Source organism: Callospermophilus lateralis, chromosome 18, assembly GCF_048772815.1.
Source record: "Callospermophilus lateralis isolate mCalLat2 chromosome 18, mCalLat2.hap1, whole genome shotgun sequence".
In the NCBI taxonomy this organism is placed as follows: Eukaryota; Metazoa; Chordata; class Mammalia; order Rodentia; family Sciuridae; genus Callospermophilus; species Callospermophilus lateralis.
The window spans coordinates 14,669,635-14,695,152 of record NC_135322.1 but is presented as its reverse complement, the minus strand read 5'-3'; the positions used below and the strand labels follow the sequence as shown (position 1 = coordinate 14,695,152).

The 25,518-nt window shown below is 53.8% G+C and overlaps 2 protein-coding genes across 2 annotated transcripts; both read right to left on the bottom strand.

Annotated features, from left to right (window-relative positions):
- Positions 1-63: 63 nt before the first annotated feature.
- On the bottom strand, positions 64-11,838 carry Lrfn1 (leucine rich repeat and fibronectin type III domain containing 1). Its single transcript, XM_076838754.2, has 5 exons — positions 11,760-11,838; positions 9,390-9,422; positions 7,095-7,149; positions 5,267-6,709; positions 64-1,428 (listed from the first exon to the last, which is right to left on the bottom strand). Exons 4-5 carry the CDS (start codon positions 6,670-6,672, stop codon positions 531-533), a joined length of 2,304 nt encoding a protein of 767 aa, XP_076694869.1. The 5' UTR covers positions 6,673-6,709; positions 7,095-7,149; positions 9,390-9,422; positions 11,760-11,838; the 3' UTR covers positions 64-530.
- A 6,258-nt stretch (positions 11,839-18,096) lies between these two features.
- Gmfg (glia maturation factor gamma) lies at positions 18,097-23,450 on the bottom strand. Its single transcript, XM_076837450.1, has 7 exons — positions 23,355-23,450; positions 22,877-22,973; positions 22,707-22,756; positions 21,862-21,911; positions 19,440-19,522; positions 18,508-18,581; positions 18,097-18,376 (listed from the first exon to the last, which is right to left on the bottom strand). Exons 1-7 carry the CDS (start codon positions 23,355-23,357, stop codon positions 18,305-18,307), a joined length of 429 nt encoding a protein of 142 aa, XP_076693565.1. The 5' UTR covers positions 23,358-23,450; the 3' UTR covers positions 18,097-18,304.
- Positions 23,451-25,518: the final 2,068 nt, after the last annotated feature.

Here is a 25,518-nt window from a genome sequence, read left to right as displayed (position 1 = left end):
AGAGACGACAGAGGAAGGACAGAGGCAGACGAGCGGAGAGAGAAAGGAAGACCCCAAGCCAGACCCGACGGGACCAAGGAGTAAGTGGGGTGGGGTGGGGGGGCTTTGGAGGCCGCCGCGGGACAGAATAGGATCTAGTCCAGCCAGATACAAGAAATGGGCCCCTCGCCCCTGCCCCGGGTCCCGGGCTGGGGGAGGGGGCTCGTGTCTCAGTGCTGCAGTGTGGGGGGGCCTGCCCCTCCCCGCGCTTCGCTGTGTAAGGCACCGGCTCCAGCGAGGTCCGCGAGCGCGCGGGGGGAGGGGCAGGAGGGGCGGGGCCTGAAGGGGAGGCCGGGCCCGCCCCCAGCTCCTGGCGCGGGGGCGTGGCCTCCAGCGCGGTCGGAGGCCGCCCCGCCCCTGGCGGAGGAGAAGCCGGGTCTCCCCTCCACTCCGACGGCCCGGCGCTGCGCGTTCTCCCCGAGTCCCGCCCCGGCGTCCGGGCGGCTGGGCGTTGGTTCTCGGCCCCAGGCGTCCCGGCGCCCGCCCGCCGCTCACACGGTACTCTCCAGCATCCACTCGGTGCTGGTAAAGGCCAGGCGCGCCCTGGCGGAGCCCAGCCCCAGGTCTCCATCCTCCCCGGCCGCGCCCCCTCCGGCCCCGTCCAGGTGCGGCGTGGACCGGTGGCGCTTTGTCCGCCGGGCGCGGCGCGGGTAACTGTGGCTCTGAAAGAGCGCCCCGTAGTCCCCGTCGAAGGAATAACGCTGCTGTGGCCTCGGCCGAGCCGGGGCGCCCCCAGGAACCAGAGCTAGAGTCGGGGGCGCTGAAGCTGGCGGCCCCAGGGCCCCTGAACGGCTCCTCCGAGGGCCTGCGGCGGCCCGACATTCCTCCCCAGAAGTTTCTTCGGAGGGCAGCAGGCACAGAGAGGTGGCCGAGCCGCCCAGCGAGCGTCCAAGGACCGCCTCCGGCTCCGCAGAAGCCGCCTCCACCGCGGAAACCTTGGCCTCAACGGCGACGGCTGGGGTGGCCACCTCGCGCAGCGCCTCGTAGCGGTCCTGCGCAGGCGGCGGTGGGGCCTGCTGCGCGCCTGCGCCGTTGGTCTGCGAGCACACGTGGCTGACCCGTGGGGGCGACCTGGAGGTGCCCTTGACCCGGCGGCCATCCCCGTCGCCATACACCTTGTAGCGAATCATGAGCAGAACGATGAAAACGAGGACCGAGGCGACGATGACACCCCCGATGGCGATGATCATGGTGCCGCCCAAGAAATGGGCCCTCAGCGGGCGGCAAGGTGCAGGATCCCCAGCCGTAGTGAACTGCACGCAGCCCACCACTCTCGTGGCCGGCAGAGCCGTGGCCCCGTCGTCGTAGACTGCCAGCACGCACAAGTCGTAGGCGCGACCTGCCGCCAGATCATTCACCAAGAAGGTCTGACTGGTGGACGGGATCATCCTGCAGGAGGGGGCAGGATCAGGGCGGAGTTAGCCCTAGTGTTGAACCGCGTCCTTTCACTTTATTCCCCACCCCTGGTGAACAGTGGGGACTGAACCATACTTCCTGTGTCTCACCCCCAACCCAGACGGCAGCAGCCATCTTCCATCAGCCTATATACCTAGTCTTACGCGACCACTGCTACAGGTCACCCTCTCATCTGCATGCCTCGACCTCAGACACACCTGGCTCTCTGAGATGCTATCAGCCATTCACTTGGATGACTACATCTTGGCTCCCGCATGGGAAGAGCACTTCATCTTACATCCCCTGCTCTCATGGGACATGCTCCCAAAGAGCGTGTCCTCCTACTAAGACAACTACCATTCAAACTCCCTCATCTGCATATATCTAGCATATATGGGACTGGTGCTACCGGCCACACCCCTTATCTATATGCCCCACCCCCACATCAGTGGATGCCCAGTTCAACAACTCAGAAACCCTTATTCCCACTGGGACAAACGATGATTTCCTAGTTCCTCTTTTATACGTATTCCTGCCTTTCAGGGGAAACCATGATGCAGGTCACACTCCCTCATCTGTATGCCCCACCTTTGGGTAAAACATAGCTTCTGGGTAAAACATTTACTTCTGGCACAATTTCCAAGCGCCTCAAGCAGACATTCCAGCTCATTAAGGGGCCACTGCTACAAGCTACTCTGCTTCTGACTGGAGTGTGGCTTCCAAGCCGCACCCCACAAGGGGTGCTTCGGACTGCGTGCACCCTTTGCATGCCCTGCTTTGTCCGGATAGTAGAGGCAGCCACCCCTTATGTGCATGCCTAACTCCGCCACCAGAAGTCACCATATCATGCTTCCAAAGATTCCTCTTTAATTGGGTCAAATGTAGCCAAGCTCACATGCTCCTTTCCTGCAACAGGTCCCTCTCCTCAAAAGAGGAGGAGTATAGAGAAGTGGCTAAAAGCCAACCAAACCTGGGAGCCAGACTGCCTGGTTTTGATATCTCCTCTGCCCCTTACCAGCTCTTGACACCTCAGGTAAGTTTCTTAACCTCTGGGCATCATTTTCCCTTACAGAAATAATAGGAAACCCCACATCATAGAGATGGTGTGGGGAGTGAATGAGTTCACACATCCAAAGTCTGGCTCTTAATAACACCATTAGCTTAATGTCCCACCTAAAACGGCCAGAAACCCTTGCTGGGGTTCCCACCCTCCCTCGAGTTGCACTCCTCCTTGGCTGTAAGACTCTCCCCTCTGGAGGACATTCCTCTAGGCCTTGGTCCCCTTCTATTGAGCACATCCTTTCCACCCTGTTGGCCACGTCTAGCCTCAGCTAACCCAGGACTGCCAGTCCACACCAATTTGCACACCCAACGCCCAGCTTCACAAGCTCTTCTCTCCTACAAGGCCTCTGAGTGGCTCACCAGGGACTGGAACCACACCTTCCTCCACCTGGGACCATGCGAAACAGCTGCAACACTGCTGAAAGGCCCTGCCCATCTCCAGGGGCTGCATACCTCTCCAAGGCCCTCTTCCCCTACAGCAGGGCCACCTTCTGGTCCTGAAGTGCCACCCCCAGTCATCCTGCCTCCCAGGGCCCACCACCATGAGCCACCTTCCCACCCAAAGACTTCAAGTATGGCCACACCCCCAAAAGGACCATCTCTCCCACTTTTGCAGACCACTGCCAGCCCAGCCAACACCCTTGGCCTCTGGCTTTAAGTCTCCCTTGTCCCTCCTCATCTCCTGTCTTTGAGCCTTGGATTCCTCTTGCTTCTTCCCTAAATAACCAGTTGCTAGGGGCTCCCCCCTTTTCAAGGACAGAGGCGGGCTCCTTAAGGAAGCTTGGGCCCATGTGTCTCTAATTGGCTGCAAGACCAGAGCAAGCAGCTGAGCAGGCTTCTGGTTGGATGTCACCTCCGCCCATGGCGGCAGTGAGAAAGTTAACCCCTGCAGTGCCACAGTGCAGGCATCTGCAATGGAGTTCCTGAATGAAGAACAGGAACTGAGGCCCTAAGGAGAAGGGAAAAGTCCCCAGCTGAGGACAGGGGACCATCAACATCAGTATATATTCAAGGTTTGGGGCCTTGAACCTTCCCCCATCCTGCCAGATGGTAGCCATGGGTCAAAAAGAAGCAAAGAAACAGGTGGAGACTCACAAAAACTGAGTCATTTACAGAAATGTATTATCCACCTCCCCTCCACCCTGCCTGGCAAACAGTAGGTGTTCAGTAAGTGTGTGTCTGCATAAAAAGGACAGCTCTGCGATTCCTGTGTGACCAAGGGGAAGTGCCTTTCTCCACTGAGCCTCAGTTTCTCTGTTATAAAATGAGGAGAGGGCAGGGGGGGCATGGCAGAGCACTTGCCTAACACACAGGCCACCTAGCATCACAATCCCCAGCACCACAAAAAAATCAGCAAATCAAATCAAATCAGCGGGGGGGATGACTGCCTGCTTTGCAACAGAGCTGGGAGTCAGCTGCCAGCTCTGGAGGTGTCTTATGAAGCTCTTTGTCTCATTCATTGTCTACTCTTGGGACACTGGGCCAGTCTATCTCAGTGGGCCCTGGGACCAGCACAGGGTCTGACACACAGTAGGCATTTACTCAGTGTTTGGTGACCAGAATTGAGACAAAAATGAGGAAACCAGACAAGGGGAAAGAGAGACATGTATGCATTCAGCCAACAGTGGGAACGGGCCCGCCCCATGCCAAGACCATGGCCCAGAGAGCCAGGCAAGGATGGGGAGCAAAAGACAGGCCAGTCCGGGAAGGTTTCCACATTCCCAACAGCCCGGGCTACCCACAGTAGGGAATGGCTTTGGCCACTTTGGCATCCACAAGTACAGTTAAGCGAGAGGCAGGCACTCAGCAACCCCTCTGCAGTGTGCACGAGGGAGAAGCATCTGTGAAGCCAACCGCTGTTCATGAAGTGCCCACTGTGTGCCCATCTGTAGCCAAGAGTCATACTGAAAACTACCACGATGGAGAGACACTGCGGGCCATGACAGTGGTTTGTGGTGCATGTAGGCCCTGAAGGCAAGGACTGGATCTCTTGGTCTCCTTGGGTCCCCAGCACCCAGGTCAGGGCCTAGCACAGAGCAAAGTCTAAGTGCCTTCATGAGGAGAGAGAGAAGGTAGAGCAGATGGAGAGATTCAAGCAGGGAAGGAGGAGACAATGGGAGGAAGTAACTCCTTTGTCCACGCCATCACACCAGGACAGTGACTTCCAACCCACGGGAGGGTGGAAATAACATATTTTTGTCATGCATTTTGTTTTCTAGGCTGGGGTTGTAGCTCAGTGGTAGAGCGTTGCCTAATGTGTAAGGCACTGGGTTCGATTCTCAACACCACATATAAATAAAATAAAAGTCCATTTTTTCTGTATGATGGACCCAATGTGTTAGTATAGTACTTATAATTCTATAATTCTGTTTATAACTTATGAATAGGAATCTAAATATATATATATTTATGTGTGTGTGTCTGTGTGTGTGTTTGGTGCTCCCAAATGTGTAACTGATGAGGTGCACAATCAGACAACTTTGGTGAGCAGTGACATTGACCAAGTGACAGAGGGATCACAGTGAGCTCCTTCACTCTTATGAGTCCAGTGCCCAGCCCTAATCTTGCTCATGTAGGTGCTCAACAAATATTTGCTAAGTGAAAAGAAAACAAAGACAGGAGGAAGGAGAGTAGAGAGAGGAGCCGGGACTGAGAAGACCCCGCAAGGCCATCCAGAACCCCAGCTAAGCAAGAAGGCCAAGGGAATCGGCTGGTGGGAGGAAGGGACCCTGGGCTGGGAGGAGATGGGGGTCGCAGCACCCACACCCACCTGTAGACGAGGGAGTCATCCACGGAGCTGTTGTACTGGACCTGGTACATGCGGATGCCAGGCACGGGCCTCTGGGCGGGCCAGCGGATGAGCACGGAGCTTGAGGTGAGTTCGGCTGCCACAAGCCGTCGCTCAGCAGCTGAATCGTTGGCACCAGGTCGGCCAGGCGTGGCGATGTCAGAGGAGCCAGGCTCGGTGAGAGGCGGCGGGGCAGCGGGCGGGGGCGCCATGAGCGGCAGAGGTACCACGCACACCTCCACAGGCGCGGTGGCTTCCCCCGCAGCATTGGAAGCGATGCAAGTGAAGGTGCCACTGTCCCTCAAGGTGGTGATGGTCACATCCAGCGTCCCGTCCCCACGGACCCGGGTCCGGCTGGAGTTCCCCAGCAGACGCCCATCTGGCGCCACCCAATGCACCACAGGCTCAGGGTCCCCCACAGCCCGGCAGCGCAGGCTGACAGCCTGGCCCTCCACCACCAGGGCGCGGCCCCCCGCCTGCCGCGTGATCAGCGGAGGTTCACACAGAAACTCCTCCTCTGGGATGGACCAGAAGTAGCGGTCGGTGAGGTGCTCGGGGGTGGCACAGGTCTCCAGGTCGTCCTCCCGGGTCAGCCGCCGCAGCCAGAGCAGCTCGCAGTTGCAGTGGAGCGGGTTCCCGCCGAAGCTGACCGTCAGCGGCGTGGGGGGCTTGGGACCGCTGCCTTGGGACCTTAGGAAGAGCCCATCCGGGGGAAGTTTATGGAGGCGATTAGAGGTCATGTCCAGGCGCACCAGTTTATGCAGCTGCACGAAGGTCCCCTCGGCGATGTGGTCGATGAGATTGTGGTCCAGGGTGAGGGTGTTCAGGTTCACCATCTGGCCCACTGCCTCCCAGGGCAAGGCCTCCAGGTTGTTGTAGGACAGATCCAGGTCCTCCACCGTGGACAGGAAGGCGTCGAAGGCAGCTGATTCCACTTTGCGGATCTGGTTGTTGCCAAGGATCAGGTGGCGGAGGTTGCCCAGGCCCCGCAGCTGGTCGCCGCGCACCTCCGCCAGGCGATTGCTGTCGAGGTGCAGGGCGCGGAGGGCGCGGAGGTCGGCAAAGGCGCCGGCCGCCACCTGGCCGATGGTGTTCCGGGAGAGGGTGAGGTGCACCAGGCTGGTCATGTTGGCGAAGTCTCGGCGGCGGACAGCGGCAATGAAGTTGTCGGTGAGCCGCAGCTCCACCACGCGACGGTCGATGGCAGGTGGCACGAAGAGCAAGCCCGTCTTGGCGCACAGCATGGTCAGCGTGGGCGCCACGTTCTGACAGATGCAGCGGCCAGGGCAGGGCTGGCCTCGAGATGCCCCCGCCCAGAGCAGCAGCAGAAAGGACAGGGCAGCAGGTGGCGGCGAGAGGAGCGCCGAGGAAAAGGGACCTGGAGCCATGGCGCAATGAAAAAGCGGGAGGAGCGGGAGGTGAGACCTGCAGGGAAAGATACGGTTACCCATGCTCCGGGCTCCTGGGACGTCCTGCTAAGAGTCAGGCCCAGTTTCCTTCCCGCCATATCACTGTATCTTATAGGACAGCGACAGGACTCACCATCCGCCGGCATGCATTTCCTATTAACAAATTACAATATTTCACGCTGGTCGGCAAATTCCCACTGTTCCTCCCTTGAGTGTCCCACCCAACCCCTGTCCCTCCTCTAGGTGCTCCCAGACCTTTTACAACCTCCTGATCAGACACCTGGCCCAGCCTGGTACCTTCCATACCCAACAAATATTTTGAAATAACTACTGACTGTAGTCTAAGGCCATGGATATCAAAGCCGGACTCTCTGAGCTGAAATCCCAGCTGTAGTACTTACTAGCTGTATGACCTCGGGCAAGTGTCTGAACCTTTCTGAATCTCGGTTTCTTCATCTGTAAAATGGAGATAGAAATGTCTTACTTTTTTGAGTATCATTTGGGTTAACAAATACGGCATACTTAGAAGAGTGCTTGGCATGTAAAGTGGGATCAATACATGCTAGCAGTGACCACCATCATCATCATTGAGTGCTTAATGTGTACCAGGCACAGAACTGTGCACTGTTATTAAAAGCAAGTATAATAAAATCACAGATTCAAGTGCAAATCCTGGTTTCCCCTGTGGCTAGCTCTATGACCCCACACCAGTGACTCCCCTATATCCCCACTGTAATTTCTTGATTCATAAATGATGGTCACCATGCATAGGAATGACTGAACACAGCCTGACATACAGTAAACACTCAATAAACATTAAGGTCTCCCCCACACACACACTTTTGCAAGGAGGGGCAGAGAGAATGTTCAAGTAGGAGGGGCTGAGGAAAAGACATCAGTCTCCCAGCTTAGCCTCAGGAAGTCCCTCTATGAGTCTGGCTTTGTCCTAGGCTTAGCTGAGTTCCCAAGCAGGGCCAGCTTTGGTGCTCACATCAGTAGGTACACACGAGGCCCCATGCATGCCTATGCCTACACACACACACACACACACACACACACACAGTCATGCTATGCCTCTGCTCCAGGCAAAACCTTCCAGCAGGGATTTCCCCTGCGGCGGCTACAGCCCACGACATGTCATTTCCCATCACAACACAGGGTGGGTGGGGGGTGCAGAGGAAAGGATGGGAAGGGGCAGTCCCAGAAACTGCTTTCATCCCACCCTGCCTTGTACCCTAACCCCTGCTGGCCTCCTCCCAGAATCTGCCTGGGAGCAGTGGCCAGGTGAGTCTTGATCTTTCCGCCTGTGGGAGGGGAACTGGGACCAAGAAGTCAGAGAGGTGTAGAGAGGCAGGGAGGGACAGGGGACAGGGATGGACTGGCAGGAAGAGATAGACTCGGAGAAAGAGGCAGAAAAACAGGAAAAGTCTCCAAAGAAGAAGGTGCAGGGGGCGTGGCTCGTGGTAGACCCCGCCCTGCATGCTCCAGGCCCTGGCTCCTCCCCAAGCACCTCCAAAGATCAATCAATCAATGTGAAAAGATGGGGTGACACTGAAGCAGAAAGACAGAAAAACTGAGAGTGGAAAGACAGGGGACAGAGGGACTGAGAGAAAGGGAGAGAGGAAGCGGAAGGGAGAGAAGTAGAATAAAAAGGCCTTGGACAAAAACAGAGGAAGAGGAGTCAGAGATGGGGGAGATGGTGACTGGGCTGAAGAGAGAAAATGAGACCGGGTCCCTGCACCCCACCACCTCTGAGCACCCACCCCCAAGTGTCCTTCTCTCCCTCTAGGACACTGTTCTGGATTGACTGAAATCCCTGGCCTGGAAAGTGGGGTTCCAAGGACAGGAGCCCAGCTCAGCCCCTGCTTGGCTGTGAGGTCTCCAGCACTCAGAGACCAAGTTCGCAACAAGCACAGAGTTTTGTCTGTACACTCCCTCAGCCAGAGAGGGACCCCCCAAGGACCCACAGCAGCAATGACAACAGTGAGCATTTATTGAGCGGCCCTGCAGTACTGCAGGACAGGACCTGGACCCCACTGCCTGGGTTCCCACCCCAAGATCCCACTGTGTGACTTTAATCAGGTAACTCCTCCTCTATGCCTCAGTGTGCTCATCTGTAAAAAGGGATAACAATGGGACCTACCTCCCAGGACTGTCGTGAGAATTCAGTGAGATCCTATTTTATAATATGTTTCTAGTTCCCGACAAGGAAACCCTACATAAATGTGAGCAGCTGCTGTTATTATTATTACTATTATTAATTTATTATTTTCTCTTACTCTCTCTCAGCTACCCAGCAGGTCAGAATAGCAGGTCTTCCACACACACGTCCAAACACATCTCATATCCACATCTAAGCCATTACTCATTTTGTTTCCTGAAACCCTCTTGTACCCATTTTGATATCCTGAGGGAACCCCTCTTTCCTGACCACCTTTTATCCATCCTGTGAGGGGATGCTCCTGGCCTGAGACCCACCCCTGTCTCAGAGCCTCCTGAATGCCATGAGCCAGACATAATGCTCCTGGGCTGGCCACCACTTCTCAGCCTGGGGCTGGAATAGGCAGGCATCTGGCCCCTCTGGACACTGCTGTACCCTGTGCCAGGATTCCTGCTGGGCAGGGCTCCTGACTCTAGCAGGTTGGACAAGCCCCATCACCCCACATCTCTCTCCCTGGCTCAAGGGCTCTACTCACCTCTCTTCAGCAAGTCAGGGCCTGGGCCAGTACCTGCAAAGGAATAAAACCACCCTGTTAGCATCCTGCAGCTCCTTCCTAGGCACCAGGGCAGGCCTTTGGGGGATCATCTGAGCAAATGAAATCCCTGGGGGGATCAGTCTCTCAGCCTTCTGCAGCAGTTCTCCAGTGTCTCGGCCCCAGAAGTTATCTCTGAAGACCTAGGAGACTGAGCCTCAGGACTGTTGATTCTCCAAAACCCAGGAATCCAGGATGTTGGCCACCAACTCCCCACCCGCCTCTTCCCTTAAGATCCTGGAGTCTGGGATTTTCTCCCTTCTCTCTCAGACCCAGGACTCTAAGTTCCCAGGCTCCCAGGAGTTCAGATCAGATGCTTCCTCCTTTAGGACTCAAGGGTTTACATCCCAGTTCCCCAACTTTAAAGACCTAAGTAGGTACCAGGAGCTAGTGAGGGGATGGGCCAGCGGTTCCCATCTTTACCATCACCCTGTTTCCCAACCAACCTGTGTGGACCTGTCCAAACCCACACAGGCCCATGCCCAAGGCGCTACATCTGGATCTCCATGAACACACCAGCATGTTCTGGGCGCTCCCTGCCTCTCATGGCTCCTGACCAACAGTACGGGCACACTGTGTCCAGGGACTGCAGGCTGGACCCGGACATCCTATAGGTCATGCCAATGGGCCTCAATCCCAGTGAACCCAGAAGTGAGGTCAGCCTTGTGCTAGGGACACAGCACTTACATCCTGTACTTAGGTTTGAACGTATATAACCCCTCTCCCCAGAGATCAACACTGAAGCACGAATGGACTCTCAACACAGAGGGACACACCTGCATCCAACATCACACAAACAAACAAACTGACCTTCCCTCACACACTCACAGATGCACAGACACAACAGAGAAACCCACATGCCCCTTCATAGATGCACATTCTGAAATGCCCAAACACACTCACGACTCCACATTCTCACGATGCACAGTCATGAAGCTGATCTCTTCCCACACTGACCGACACACATGCATACACTAGCTGGTACACACCTCACACATGTACTCTGAACTACAAGTGTACACAGATACTTGCAAAGCTGGGAGATCCTGGAACAAGCAAACACAGGCACAAAAAAGATCCACCTTCTCAGGCACTCCTAGATGTTCACTCACAACAGACACATATTCATACAACAGTCCCGTGAGGGATTTACACACTTACAAATGCATACAAAATACTGAACCACAGTAGCACAGACAACCCACAGGCCCAGATTCACACTCACTCACAGTCATGGACACACATTCCTTCCAGCCCTGAGGCACCCTCACCCCACCTACTTCCCAGACCAAAGAAATGCTAACATCCCTCCCAGCACACTCTACACCGCCCCTCCTCAAACCGGGCACAAGCCTGGGGCCAGAGGTCAGAGTTCAGCAGGTGGAATCTCAAAGGATTGGGGGTTGAGTGCCAAAGCACCATTCCAAGGAGATCTCCCCAGCAGCACCCCAGAGGTCCCCCAGCCTGGCCACCGGGATGCAGACAACTCTGGCCCCATCTGCAGATATCTGGCCAGTGGGGGAGTTAGGGTGGGGTGGATGGGGAAGGGCCAGGTCTTTGCCCCCCCACCCCAGAGCCCATCTGTCCATCCTTCGGCCTCTCATCCCTCCATCTGTCCACCTCCCGGCAGCCCATCCCCCCCAGCCACCGGGAAGGGGAAGACATGGCCGTCTCCCCCAAGGACCGTTGAGGACCCCCCCAGTTGACATGGACCGAGGGAGCGGCAAACTCCCCTCCCCCAAACCCACACAGAGGCCTGGACTCACAAGGCACCGAGCCTCAGCCCCCGGCAGGAAACCTGACGTGGACTCACAGACACACACCCTCGGAGACACACAACCCGCAGACACACACACACACACACACACACACACACACACACAAATGGACACCGGAGCGAACACACCCGGCTACACAGACCCTCGGATGGACATCCAACCCGGACACAAACACCCAGCGCGGCCAGCCGCGCACGCCGGCTGGGGGACCCGCACCTGGGCACACAACCCACGCACACACACCTGCACACGGCCCCTCCGATGGGCGCAAGGCAGCCCCCCGACACGCCGCCGGAGGGCCAGCGCTCGCGGGGACACACACGCACGGCCGGACACGCCACCCAGCGCGACACCCAGCACACACCCGGATGGCCACACTAGCGGGGCGCCGCACACGCCGGCGCCGGGCACACACAGGGCCGCGGGCGCACGCCGGGCCGCCGCAGCGCGCGGACACACTCGCAGGCCCGCACGCTCACGCCCGCTCACACCGCGCCCCCGCCCGCCGCCTCCCGGCCGCCGCGGCCGCGCTCACCCAGCCCCGGGGGGCCCCGGGCCCGGCCCCGCCGCCGCCGCCTCGCTCCGCGCCATGGTGGGGGGAGGGCCGGGGGAGGGGGCGCGGTGCCGCGGGGCCGCCTCCCGCCCGCCTCCCGCCCTCCCGGCCGCCGCCGAGCTCCGCCCTCCGCGCCGCCCGCCGCCCGGGCCCCGCCGCCGCCGCCGCCGCAAGGGGGGAGGGGGCGCCGAGCCGAGGGGCGGCGGGCGGGGCGGCCGCACGCCCAAGACCCCGGCCCCGGGCCGCCGCAGACCCCGCTCCACTGCGGAGCCGCCGCGGGCCCGCCCCCGACCCCTCCCCGGCCCCACCCCCGGCCCCGCCGGCCTCCCCGAGACCCCCCAGACCACGCCCCAACTGGAACAGGGACCCGGCTTTCCCTGCGGAGACCTGGGATCACGTCCCAATACCCAGGGGGACCTCAGACCAGGCCTCACCTCCTTTGAGGGTCCAGACCATGATGAAGAGCCACCCCAGACCATGAACCGTGTCTTATTCTCCTGGGTGACCTCAGACTGTACCCTGCACCTGAGGGACTCCAGACCGTGCCCCCCAAGCACAGAGACCCTCAATCATATCCAAGGGGATCCAGACCACCCCTCAGGGACTTTAAATCGTATCCCAACATTCAGGTAGCTCTCAGACCACACCCCAACATCCAAGGAGGACCCAGACCGTATGCCAAAGGCCAGGAGACCACCCCATCATGCCTTATTCACTCGGGGCCCAGAGCATGTTTCCAGGACCGTAGCCATCACGGACCACAGCCATCAAGGACCACAATCTTTAAAGACCTCAAACCAGGTCCCACTCCTTGGAGTCCCCAGCCATGTCCTTCCACACTCAAGGACCCTAAGCCACTTCCTGCCTCCCAACCAGGACTCCGACCATGTCTAACTTCTAAAGGACCCCAAAATGTCTTTTTTTCCTCATGGAGGACCCTAAATTTTTCCCATTAGACCCCAAACCCTCCTCCAACCCCTGGGGGCCTGAGATCTTTCCCTCTCTTCCTTTCCTCCAGGGCACCCCCTTGGTTTCCAGAACCCTGGTTTGCAGGACTCCCCACCATTTCTGCTCCCTTGAAGACCTTGACTCCTTTCTCTTGGACCCTATGGACCCTTCTTCTGGCTGTTAACTTTCTTTCTTTGGCGGGGGTGGGGGGGTGAGTACCAGGGATTGAACTCAGGGACACTCAACCATTGAGCCATATCCTCAGCCCTTTTTTGTATTTTATTTAGAGACAGGGTCTTGCTGAATTGCTTAGCACCTTGATTTTTGCTGAGGCTGGCTTCGAACTCGCCTTTCTCCTGTCTCAGCCTTCCATGCTGCTGGGATTACAAACATGTGCTACTGCACCCAGCCTGACTGTAACTTTCATGGAGCCCATAAGGCCTTGATCCTTCCTTGTTCAGCTCCTTTGCTCCAATCTCTACCCCAGAGCTGACCTCCCAGGCCCTCCCTCAAACCCCACTAAATGTCTCAGGCCACTCTCCATCTCCTGAAAAACTCACAAGGTCCCCCAAACCCAGCAAGAACTCCCCTCAAAATTTGTCCTTTTGGGTTCATGCTGGAGATAGAACCAGCCCCTGGTGCATGCTAGGCAAGCGCTTTGCCACTGAGCTAGATCCCAGCCAATTGTTTTATTTATTTTAAGACAGGCTTTCACTAAACTGCTGAGCCTAGCCTCCAACTTACAATCCTCCTACTTCAGCCTCCCTGATGGATCATATTACAGGTATGTGCCACTGTTCCAGCTTCAAAATGTCTTATTGCAGTCCCCCAGATCCCTGGAGTCTCCAATCACTCCCATTTTTGATCCTACTGTATGGCAATCCTCCTCCAAACCCCTTCTGAATATTCTTCCTAGCTGTGCCAGCACATGAGGCCTGCCCTGGCCCCAGAGCAAGCTCGCCTCTGCAGATCCTCTCTGTAGTGAAGCTTGACCCCACTCACAACTACCAAGTGCCTCAGAGGACACTCACAATCTCTACACTGTCTAGACTCCACCTCCCCGCCTTTACACACACCCCCCGACAGGCCTCATCTCCACCCCAACCCCATGGTTCCTACTGGAGCATGGGACCAGGGCAGGGGGATGGAAGCAGGGAAAAGGGTAAGAACAAAGGTCTGGATTATAGTGGTAGAACATCTGCCTCGAATGCACAAGGCCCTGGGGTAAATCCCCAGTGGTTAATCCCAACCAAGAACAAAACAAAACACAATCACACACCCAAAGTGGACACACATGCAGCCCTAGTGTGTGCCAGCAGTGGTTCCAAGTGCTTCACGTATCTATATGAAGTTCATCCAATCTTCATGACCAAGAGTCCCCTTACTATCCCCATTTTATGGATGAGGAAAAGAAAGGCATCCAGGGGTTTGGTCTCTTGCCCAAGGTCACCGTGTAGAACAGGATGAAAGTGAAGGGAAGAAGAGGAAGGAGGGCAGGCCTGGACCGGACAGGAGTGGGAAGGGGTGAGGGGAAAAAGATAATAAGAGAAACAGACACACAAAGATGGAGATCCAAAAAGCCTGAGGCCCGGCAGAGGCGCCTCCTTCACAGATCTGTGAGCTCGGGCCCCTGCCCACCTCCTGACCTCATTCCCAGCCACTCTTACCTCCCAGCTTCAGTGAGCCTTCACTACCCCCCCAGCTCACAGCAGCCCCGGGCTTGGCTCTCTTCCCCCTTTCCTGGGCTGGTTCTTCTTTTCATTCAGGTCATAAATGTAATCCCTTCAGGGAGACCTTCCCTTTCCAGCCCAATTTACACGCACGCGCACACACACATACACACACCCCTCAGGTCCCACCAAGTGTTCCAGTGTCTGCAAATTACTTTGAAATGCATAAAAATTAAGATGAGTTGATGGACGGCTATGTAATAAAGCAAGCACTGTGAAATGTTCACGGTAGAATCTAGGTGGGAGATATACGGGTGTTCACTGGAAAATTATTTCAACTTTGCTGCATGTTTGAAATTTTTCATAATAAATGTTGGAGATGGAAAAAAGCAGGAGGATGCTTCTAGGGACTAAAGTGGCAGCAAAGAGCCCCAACAGCTCTTACCATTCCTAATACTTAACACTTTCCAAAAGAATCGTATCATTTATTTGTTTTTCTATTTATTGCTTATTTAGTGGTTCATTGGTTTGTTGTTGTTGTTGTTTGTTTTGTACTGGGGATTGACCCCAGGGGCACTTTATTACTAAACTACATCCCCAGCCCTTTTTTTAAAAAAAATTTGAGACAGGGCCTCACTAATTGCGGAAGCTGGTCTTCCTTTAATTTGCAATCCTCCTGCCTCAGCCTCCTGAGTCGCTGGGATCACAGGCATGCGCCACTCTGCCCAGTGTCATTGTTTATTTTCTAGTCATTGAAAGGTAAGCCTGGATCTACTGCCATACCACCTTGACCACCCCCCCATCTCATCTGAAAGATAAGCCTCTTCACAGCATGGACACTGGAGACTGGCCCCTGTAGGTATTCAGTAAACACGTTCTTGAGTGCTCCTTAAGAGAATGTTGGGGGCTTGGGGTTATGGCTCAGTGGTAGAGCACTTGCCTCGCACTGGGTTGGATCCTCAGCACCACATAAAAATAAAATAAAGGTATTGTCTCCACCTACAATTAAAAATATATATGAAAAAAGAGGGGTGGGGGCTGGGGAGCGAGGCCGGCTGCAAACTCCCTTCAGATACCCCAGTAACCCTTCCCAAGCCTGCAATCACTAACCGGGAAGGGGTGTGCCCCAGCACCGGGGGATGTCCCTTTTCAGGAAGTGCTTGCTCACTGGCCTCAAGTGTACAGCAACAGGTGGATGTGGGCGGAGTAGTTGTTTTCATGGGACCCTAATCCTATCCCTGACATTTTTTTTTTTTGTACCAGGGATTAAACCCAGGGGGGCTTAACCACTGACACACATCCCCCAGCCCTTTTTTATCTTTTTATTTAGAGACAAGGTCTCACTGAGTTGCTTACTGCCTGGCTTTTGCTGAGGCTGGCTTTGAACTGGAGATCCTCTTGCATCAGCCTCCTGAGCCCTATGAGTACAGGCAGGCACCACCCCATCCCCGCCCAGACTTCCTAGGACCAATCCTAGTCCTCAACAATATAGGCCCCGCCCCAAGCCTAAGCTCCACCCCCTGCCTTAGGCTCTGCCCCACAGCAAAAACTACCTACAATCTGACCCTTAGGAGCGACTTCCAAGTCCTTTCAGAGGAGGCCCACACTTCTTAGAGACCACCCCAAAGTACAGAACATCAGACTTCCCCAGCCTGGACCCCACCCACCGCCTACACCCTCAGCCTGAACCCATCCTTCCGCTTTGGCCTCCATACTAACTTTGGGTCCAGGCATGGCGCTTCATGCCTAGACTGGGTTTTCCCCTCCTAACTCCTCCCTAAAGACCAGACTTTGAAATATAAGCCATGCTCACATTCAAGATTAGGAGGGAACCATCCCTCAGGGAAAGTCTAGAGGCCCGATTTAAAAATTAGGGAGCCTGGATCTGTGGGAGTCTAAAAGCTCGGCTGGCAGAACTAGAAAAGGTGAGGTCCCTGGCTGGTACCGCCCCTCTGAGGAGCAAGACTAAACCCAAAGCCACACCCATGTACTGACTCTTCATTGGATAACAGATTCTGTTCTGGCCTCTCTGATTGGTCCTTCCACCATTCTAGTCATACCCACTCTGCATTGGACTACCTCCCAGAGTCTCTCTCTTTGATTGGTTTTTGCTTTCCAAACTCTTGGCTCCTGATTGGGCAAGTCCTTGTACATGCTCCCTTCTGATTGGATTATTTACAATCAAGAGCCTGGATGCCATGGATGGGTGGGAACTGCAGGAAAGGAGGGGAAGGAAGAGGAAGAGATGGTTCTCTAAATCTCTTGCTAAGAGAGAGTATGGCCATTGATCACAAGGTGACCTGGGGCTGGTATTTTAACTGTACAGACCACCTAGCCATGAGGCTTCAAGCGACCAATTTTAGCTTCTGTGCCTCAGTTTCTTCATCTTTAAAATTGGGGATAGTAATGGTACCTTCTTCGTGGGCTATTGTAAGAATTAAATTACTTAATACATAGTGCTTATAGAAGTATGTTGTACATAGGGAGCCCCAACAGAAGAATTAGCTATTATCGTTTATTTGATTATGTAAGTGTATGACCTTGGACAAGTCCCTTTGCCCCTCTGACCTTCCCAGGCCAGTTCCTTGTTATCTTAATTGAACACTTCTCTTATCCCAGCCCTCTTCCTTTTCCATCTCCATCCATCAGGCACTGGGGCTGTGATCAGTGGGATAGGTAGAGGGATGGAGGTGGGGAGCACCAAGAGAAAGGAGAAGAGCTCCACTCAATACCCCAGAAAATTGAAGCAGGGGAATTTTTCTATGGCCCAGGGTAGAGTGATTCTATCCTGAACCCCTCCTGCAAAGAACTTGACCCAGTGGGGACAAGGACACAGGGGGGCAAGGGATGGGGCTGAATGGAGTAGCCAGAGGACCTTGTGTTAGGACTGGGAAAGAGGACAGGGTCGGAGCTAGGCTTTTAGACCCTCCTCCAGGAACACCAGGTTCAAGGTCACTTTGTCACTGTTACCATGGCAACGGCCACCTCTACAGGTAACCTGGAAAGAAGTTGGGGGAGGGAGTTCCCAGGTCCCCGAACCTGGGGATAGAGAGGGACAATGAGAGAGAAGCAGAGAGAGGCAGAAAGAGCATGATTTATCTCTGTGAAGACCTGCCTGTCTCAGAATTCTCACAGCCCGGTACACCATAGGTGGTTGGTCCATGAATGTCCTTGGGAGGTGGAGACAGAAGACCTGAGAGAGGTCAATGCCCAGAGGTGCCAGAAGAAAGGAGGAAAGAAATGAAATGGGCGTGGATGGGGTCTCCCTTCACGAACTCTTCAGCCCCTCTGGGGTCCACTGGGATCCTGGGGGACTTCCCACGGCCCTGGACCCTCAAGCCTGCATCCTCCCCAGTCAACCACCCCAGGAGCTCCCAGCCTCCTGGAGCAATTATGTTTGGTCCTTTGGAAACTTTTTGGACTTTATCTTTTTTCTACCTGAGGACTCGGCGGAGGAAAACAGCAGTAAGCGGAGGCTCATGTCTGTGAAGCCCAGAGCCTAGGAGTGGAGAAACCTGGGACAGAAATGGATACCCTACTTTCTTTACTCTTAGGTGTCCTTGTTCCCCTTAGGAGTGACCCGTGCATGGGTTCAGCTGTTCCCCCACATTTTCCAGGACACCTAGACCTCCCGCAGCTCCAGCCTCCCCAGGAAATCCTGTGGGCACCTCCTTTTCTCCCACAGGGTCCTTTCCCCGCTCTTGGATCACGAGGTCGGCCCGCCCCCTGCCGGCACAGGCTGGTACTGCAGGACTGTGAGCGGCAGAAACTCGACAGGACAGAACCGAGGTCTCTGAGTTCCGGCATTTTAATGTGTTTCCAGTCGTGGATGTTCCGATCCTACGGCGTCTGAGGCTTCGGTCCTGCTGGGGACTCACACATCATGAATTCAGGTTCCTGGCTCAAAGGTCAACGAAAGAAAGACAACTTCTCCTGGAGCCAGGCCTCGGTGAGGTCGTCGGTGGTTCGGATCTCAAACACCTGGACGAGGGCAAGCTCAGCGTTCGGATCCGATCCGGGAGGACTCAGGCCTGGAGCCTCCTCCCGCCCGCCTCCCTCGGATCCAGCCCCCGGACCCTTCCGCCTGTACTGGGGAGCCCGTGCCCCAGGACCTTTGTGAGCTCCGCTGTCTGCACCAGCCTGTTTTTACTGCCCGCGTACATCATCTGCTGCTCCGGCTTGCAGCCTGTGTAGGAGAGAGGACAGGGCACATCTGGGGGCCCAGAAGGGCTGACAAACCTCGGCATGGCCTGCAGGCTCGCAGTCTTCAGAGCGTCTTAGAAGCTGTTCTAGGAGTCTCTGAAGCTGTAATTCAGAGTTTTTAGGTTGTTTCGGGGCTTCGATTTGTCCTGAGGGCCTCTGGAAATGACTTAGGGGCCAGACAGAAATTTCTAGGTAAAAGAGATGGGCTTATGCCTGAGGTCAGAGGATGCTGTTGGTGAATCAGAGCACCCCCCACCCCCCCCCCCGCACTGACCTCACTACTGCACGTGCCACATGCTGCTCACACAAGGGCTCCGCACGTGTTCTCCTTGTATCATTTTTTTTCTTCAGTGTCAGAGATGGAACCCAGGGTCTTGCACATATTAGGCAAGTGCTCTACCATTGAGCTACATCCCAGCCCCATGCCCCATATTCGTGCCTATTTTTTTTTTTGGTACCAGGGATTGAACTCAGGGGCACTCAACCACTGGGCCACATCTCCAGCCCTTTTTTGCATTTTATTTAGAGACAAGGTCTTGGCGAATTGCTTAGCACCTCACTAAGTTGCTGAGGCTGGCTTTGAACTCAGGATCTTCCTGCCTCAGCCTCCCAAGCTGCTGGGTTACAAGGGTTCACACAGCCTGATGTTCACACTCTTAACCCAGGTGCCTGTACACATTGGCACACAAACACATAATCACACACACAGTAACACAGGCACCTATACACTTTCACATACATGTATGCACATGTACATGCCTGCATGCGTATACCCTGGCGTACACACCCCATACCCAGAATCTAAGACCTGTTCCTTAGGAAGGGTAGAGCCATGCCTCACCCACAGGGCTGGAGAAGATGAAACACAAAGGATAGGACACTCGGCCGTCTTCATGCACGTACTTGTAGCTGTAGACCACAAACCTATATCATGAAAGGGAATTCACACTCAGGATAGGATGAAGCCCAGGCCCAACAGCCACTCCCCAAATCCACAAGCCTGACTCTTTTTTTTTTTTTTTAAAGAGAGAGAGAGAGAATTTTATTATTTATTTTTTAGTTTTCAGCGGACACAACATCTTTGTTTGTATGTGGTGTTGAGGATCGAACCCGGGCCGCACGCATGCCAGGCGAGCGCACTATCGCTTGAGCCACATCCCCAGCCCAACAAGCCTGACTCTTCATTGAGACTCAGAACTGAGGCTTGACACTGACTCAAACACTATAAATGATTGAAAATAATAACAGCATCTGGGTACAGTGATGCATGACTGTAATCTCAGCTACTCAGGAGGCTAAGACAGGAGGATCATAAGTTCGAGGCCAGCCTCAGCAACTTGGCAAGATCCTATATCAATAAAAAGGGCTGAGGATTTAGCTCAGTGGTAGAACATTTGCTTAGCATGAGTGAGGCCCTGAGTTCAATCTTCAGGACCACAAATAATAATAGCAAGAGGGGATGAAGTATAACCCAGTGGTAGAGCAGTTGCCTAGTATACACAAGGCCCTGGGTTTAATCCCCAGCACTGCAACCTATTATCTGTCTATCTATCTACCTCTCAATCTGCCTTATGACAATAGTAAGGGTTTACTGAACTCACAATAAACTTATGAAATAGGTGCTATAGTTATTTACAAAATTCAAATTAGAAAACTGAGGCCCAAGAGTCTATGGATACAGCAAAGATTGGTACCCAGGAAATTTATCGCCAATGAATGCTCAAACACTATGCGATACTGTCCCGTATACTAGAACCTGGGCCCTAACCAGGGCTGGCTACATAATTTTCCAAGCCCAGTGTACAAAAACAAAGATGCAAAGCCCTTGTTAGGAGGCGAGGCAGGAGGATCGTGAGTTCAAAGCCAGCCTCAGCAAAAGCAAGGTGCTAAACAACTCAGTGAGACCCTGTCTCTAAGTAAAATACAAAATAGGGCTGGGGATGTGGCTCAGTGGTAAAGCACCTCTGGGTTTAATCCCCAGTACCAAAACAAAATAAAATGAAAGCAGCAAAATATTTTTTCTTTCTTCTGCGGTCTTTCTCTATATTGATTAGAGTCGTTTTAAATTTGTGATTTAAAGTTGTGTGAGGTTTTTGTGTGTGTGTGTTTTATCAGGGACGCTTAACCACTGAATCACATCCCCAGCCCTATTTTTTTTTTTTTCTTGGTACTGGGGATTGAACTCAGGGGCACTCTACCACTGAGCCACATCCCCAGCCCTATTTCATATTTAATTTTAGAGACAGGGTCTTTCTGAGTTGCTTAGGGCTTCACTAAGTTTCTGAGGCTGGGTTTGAACTTGTGATCCTCCTGTCTCAGCCTCCTGAGCCCCTAGGAGGTGTGCACCACTGCACCCAGCTAAAGTTGTGAGTTCTTGTAAAGGAAGTGCAGATGCCCACAGGAGCCCCCTCAAAGTTGTGTTGCAGAGCTGTGGGCCAGGCCCTGAGGTCCTCATGCCCACAAGGCAGAAGCAGAGAACCCATCCAGATGAGGTGGCAGGAGGCGGGCCCTCATGTGAGCCAAGGCTCTGGGCCCCCAGCTCATGTTCCATTGTCCCACCAGACTTCATATAAAACACAAGTTCAAAGATAAAACCATAAAGAATGTCAAATTGACCTCCTCAGGTGTGATGACCCTTCTGAGTATACCTATGCAACTGTCGATCGCCCACAAAGCTGATCCCTGTTGAGACCTAGAGCCAGGGATCCAAATGAGCTCAACTGAGGTGAAAAATCTAAACAGATCAATTTTGCGGAAATGGTTGAAGAGCTCTTCCTCAAAAAAGCCCCAGGCCCATGTGGCTTCACCCAGGATTCTACCTTATCATTACCACGTGTGAGGCCCTAGATTCCAACCCACAAAAAGAAAAAAAACAAAAAAAAACTTTCTACCTAAAGCATTCCCAAGCACTGAAAAAAAAAGGAAATCTTTATTTAAAAAAAACAGAATGAGTCAGCCGCATTGATGCGTGCCTATAATCCCAGCCACTTGGGAGGCTGAGGCGAGAGGATTGCAAGTTCAAGGCCAGCCTCAGCAATTTAGGGAGAACTTGTCACAAAATAAAAAGGGATGGGGTGTAGCTCAGTAATGGAGCACCCCTGAGTTCCATTCCTAGTTCTGAAAAATAAAAAGTTCTAGAATATGAACTCTTGGCCTGAAACACAGAGATCCTGAGTCCATGCATAGGACTGGAGCCCAAGCAGTCCTCAACCTATACCTCCATCATTACCGGCTCCCCCAGCCTGGTCCTCCCCTCAGAATACCTGGGCTGTCTCTCTGGCAACTCCGATTTGAGCTCGTCTGGGGAAATATTCTGAGGCAAAAAGAAAGAGAAGAAAACAAAACAAAACAAAACAAAATGACCATCACTAAATGAGCACTTACTATAAACCAAGGCACTATTCTAAGGTTAATCTAATGGATGAATTCATTGAGCTCTCTCAGGACCCTATGGGGTAGATCCTATTATTATGGCCACTTGACTGTTGAGGAAACTAAGACCCAGAAAGGTCAAGTCCTTTGTCCAAGATTGCAGATATCGGAGCAGCAGAGTTCAGATGTGAATCTGTGTTCCCATGATGAATACTTCCTTTCAGAGGGCCTGAGAGAGCCCAGCTCACCGCTAGGCACCCTCCCCAGGCCAAGAGTGCCAGCCCCAGGCTCTATGACCTCTTCATAAATCCTTATCATGACACCATGACAAAAAGCTTTATGATTGTCCCCATAGGACTGATAAAAAGAGTGGGGCCATAAGAGGGTGAGGTCCATCCATTTATCAAATCTCCTGCTAGCTTTTTCTTAGCTACCCGGGAAACTCAGGTGCCCAGGAAGTACTATCATTATCTTCACCACTTTATTGAGCATGTACTATGTTCCAGGACCATAACCAGGATTAAACCATTGGATTTGCCAACGACTCCATGGATCTATTCTCCCCCACGTCACAGGAGAGGACACACAGAAACATCAGGCGAAGTCCCTTGCCTAGGCTCACCACTGCACCAGAACTTTCTGGTCCCTAATATGGGGCTCTGTGCATCTGTCCAGTCCCTTGTGCTCCCTAGGCCCACCCTGTGCCTCTGGGGGTCCCATCCACTCGGCCCCTCACCTGAAATTCTTCCTCCAGCACCACCATCTGCCGCTCTTTGTCCACCTTCACTGGGGAGGGATGACACACGGGGGTGAGACACCCCTCCCATCCAAGGGACCTCGCCAGCCTGGCCCTCCCTGCTTGTCCCCTCCCCCTCCTGGCCTTCCGTGCGGACAGATGTCACTCACTTATGATGGCCGCATTGTCTGTCTCTTTTCGGAAGCGGAATTTCCTCAGCTTTTCCTTTAGCTCTGGGTCCACCTCGCACACCACCAGCGAGTCAGACTGCAGGAGGGACCAGGAAGGGCTGAGCCCGTCTGGCCTCGCCCTCCTTCCTTCCCCAAACCTGAATTTTGGCATTCACCAGGAAAAGGGGGGTCCCACTGGCCCATCGGAGGCGCCTGTGAACATGAGGCAGGGGCCTGCCGCCCCAGGACGCAGCTGGGGGGACAAGGGCAGGGGCTAATCCCAGCCCTCCCTCCAGAGGTGGCTGCCTTGGAGTGAGTCCTGAACCACCGTCTCTCTTCCCTGCCAAGTTCTTTGCCACAGTTGGGTCTCGGTCCCTCCCGGTGACCCCTCCATCCCACCTCTACTCAGGGCCCTCCCAGCCCCTGCCCCAACCCTAGTCCAGCCCCCAGCCCTTCCCGCTGGCCCCTGGCCACTGACCATGGTCTCTCCTGTCCACGGGCCTCTTCTTTTCTCAGTTCCGCTGTCTTTTAGGAGTGGGGACCAGGGCTGCGGGGGGCGGGCTGCAGGGCAGGGGGAAGGTTTCACCCAACACCACATCCTGTTTATGCCCTTTCTGGGACAACTGTCACGGGGGCTCCTCCCCCTCTTCCTTCCCGCCATCTGTCAGGACCTGGCAGACTTTGCCATCACTCGGCTCGGGGTTCTAGTACTGCCCACCCCTGCCACTGACTTGAGTATGTAAATTTGCCCCTCTGAGTTGGGATTGTCATGAGGACAAAAGAGCTCCCTTCCTGATGGTGCCCAGCAAGGTGGAGGTGCTCAACAAAGAAGGGATGCTAGCCGGGTGCCATTGCGCACACCTGGGATCCCAGTGGCTTGGGAGGCTGAGGCAGGAGGATTGCAAGTTTGAGGCCAGCCTCAGCAACTTAGCAAGACCCTGTCTCAAAATAAAAAATAAAAAGGGCTGGGGATATGGCTCAGTGGTTAAGCATCCTGGGTTCAATCCCTAGTGCCAAAAGAAAAAAAAAAGTAGATGATAATTTTGGCTTTTTGCCCTTCTCTTCTTCCAAGAAGCCTTCCTGGGTTATTTATCCCTATCTGAAATATCCGAATCCCAGAGTTAAGAAAAGAGTGATACAGAGATTTTTGCTAGTCACACTCCCTCCGTCAGTTGATGGACAGTCACCTCCATATTGTCTGAAAGAAGGGAATTTTTTTTCCTACACACTTATTCAATCTCATGGACCCAAAGACCTCATAATAGTCCTGAGGCCCTACAACAATGGAGTCAAGCCCTGTCCGACCTGTATCCCTCTTATGTGTGTGGTATTAGGGATCAAGCTTCCCAGGGTCTTGCCAAAGCTAGGCAAGTGCTCTACCACTGAGCTACATGCCACCTCATTTTTTAAATTTTGAGGCAGGGTCTCATTAAATTGCTGAGGCTGGCCTCAAACTTGCCATTCTCCTGCCTCAGCCTCCTGAGTAGCTGGGATTGCAGGTGTGTACCACCATGTTCAACTCCATACCCCTACTTTAAAAAAAAATAGTTTTATATTGCCCTGGTTTCCATTTTGAAATGAAATTCCTAGGTCATGTGACCTACTTACACAACATAAAATTTTAAAAATCAATATAATAATCTGTTATATAAAGAAGAAATAAAAGGAAAGTAATTATTTTTGGTGAGAAAATTCAAGCACACAAAAGAAAATTTCCCCAGGGTCCTACCTCTACTTTGCTCATCCTGTTGATTCATGACGGGCAGGTGTCCCACCTGTCCCCAGCCCCACCCCACCTGATCAAGGGTATCTCCGTGACTCTTCCTCTCTCACCTGTCATCAATATTCTCATAATCTCTACTGAATCTTTCCCCTGCGCCTACATGTAATGTTATTCATTCATTCATTCCTTCCTTTCTTTTTTCTTTCTTCATCTATTTATTCATACTGGAAATTGAGCCCAAGGGCACCCTACCACTGAGCAATGTCCCCAGCTCCTTTTATTTTTTTTATTTTGAAACACAGTCTCACTGAGTTGTGGAGGCTGGCCTTGAATTGGCAATCCTCCGGCCTCAGCCTCCCAAGTAGCCCGGATTACAGGCATATTCCTTCCATCTTAAAAAACCTACCGCCTGCCCAACCACTGCTCATTCATTTCCTTCCCTTTTCAGCAAAATTGCTCAAAAGAGTCATCTGCACTTGCTGCCTTTTATTTCCCCTCCCTGTTTTCTCTTGAGCCCTCTCCAACCAGGCTTCCTCCCCCGCCCTCTCCACTGATACCCCTTGTCAGGTCACTCAGGCCATCCTTGGTGTGGACCTAACAGTCAGTTCTCAGTCCTCATTAGCTGGGTCCAGCGTGGTCACTCACTACCTGTTCCGTGAATCATCTTGGCTTTGGGGACGACCTACTGGCCAGGTTTTCCTCCTACTCCTCTGACTGCTCCTTCTCAGTCTCTGGCTGATTCTCCTGACACTGGAGTGCCCCAGAGCTCAGTCCTTGCGACACTTCAATTTGCTCTGACCTCACCCAGTTTTCAAAAAGGGCACCCTCATTCTTTCTCCAGTCTGGGGCTCGCCTTGAACACCAGACTTCCCATCTCCACCTGGATGTCCTGCTCATGCTTAACCCTTATCTTTTCTTT

Excerpts from the sequence above, each read along its gene's own strand:
- Lrfn1 (XM_076838754.2), bottom strand. The coding sequence starts at position 6,672 with ATGGCTCCAGGTCCCTTTTCCTCGGCGCTCCTCTCGCCGCCACCTGCT. Across the intron at positions 1,429-5,266 it reads GATGACTCCCTCGTCTACAG|GATGATCCCGTCCACCAGTC; the intron begins GTGGGTGTGGGT and ends CCCCTCCTGCAG.
- Gmfg (XM_076837450.1), bottom strand. Across the intron at positions 18,582-19,439 it reads CATCTTCTCCAGCCCTGTGG|GCTGCAAGCCGGAGCAGCAG; the intron begins GTGAGGCATGGC and ends TCTCCTACACAG. Across the intron at positions 18,377-18,507 it reads AGACAGCGGAGCTCACAAAG|GTGTTTGAGATCCGAACCAC; the intron begins GTCCTGGGGCAC and ends GCCCTCGTCCAG.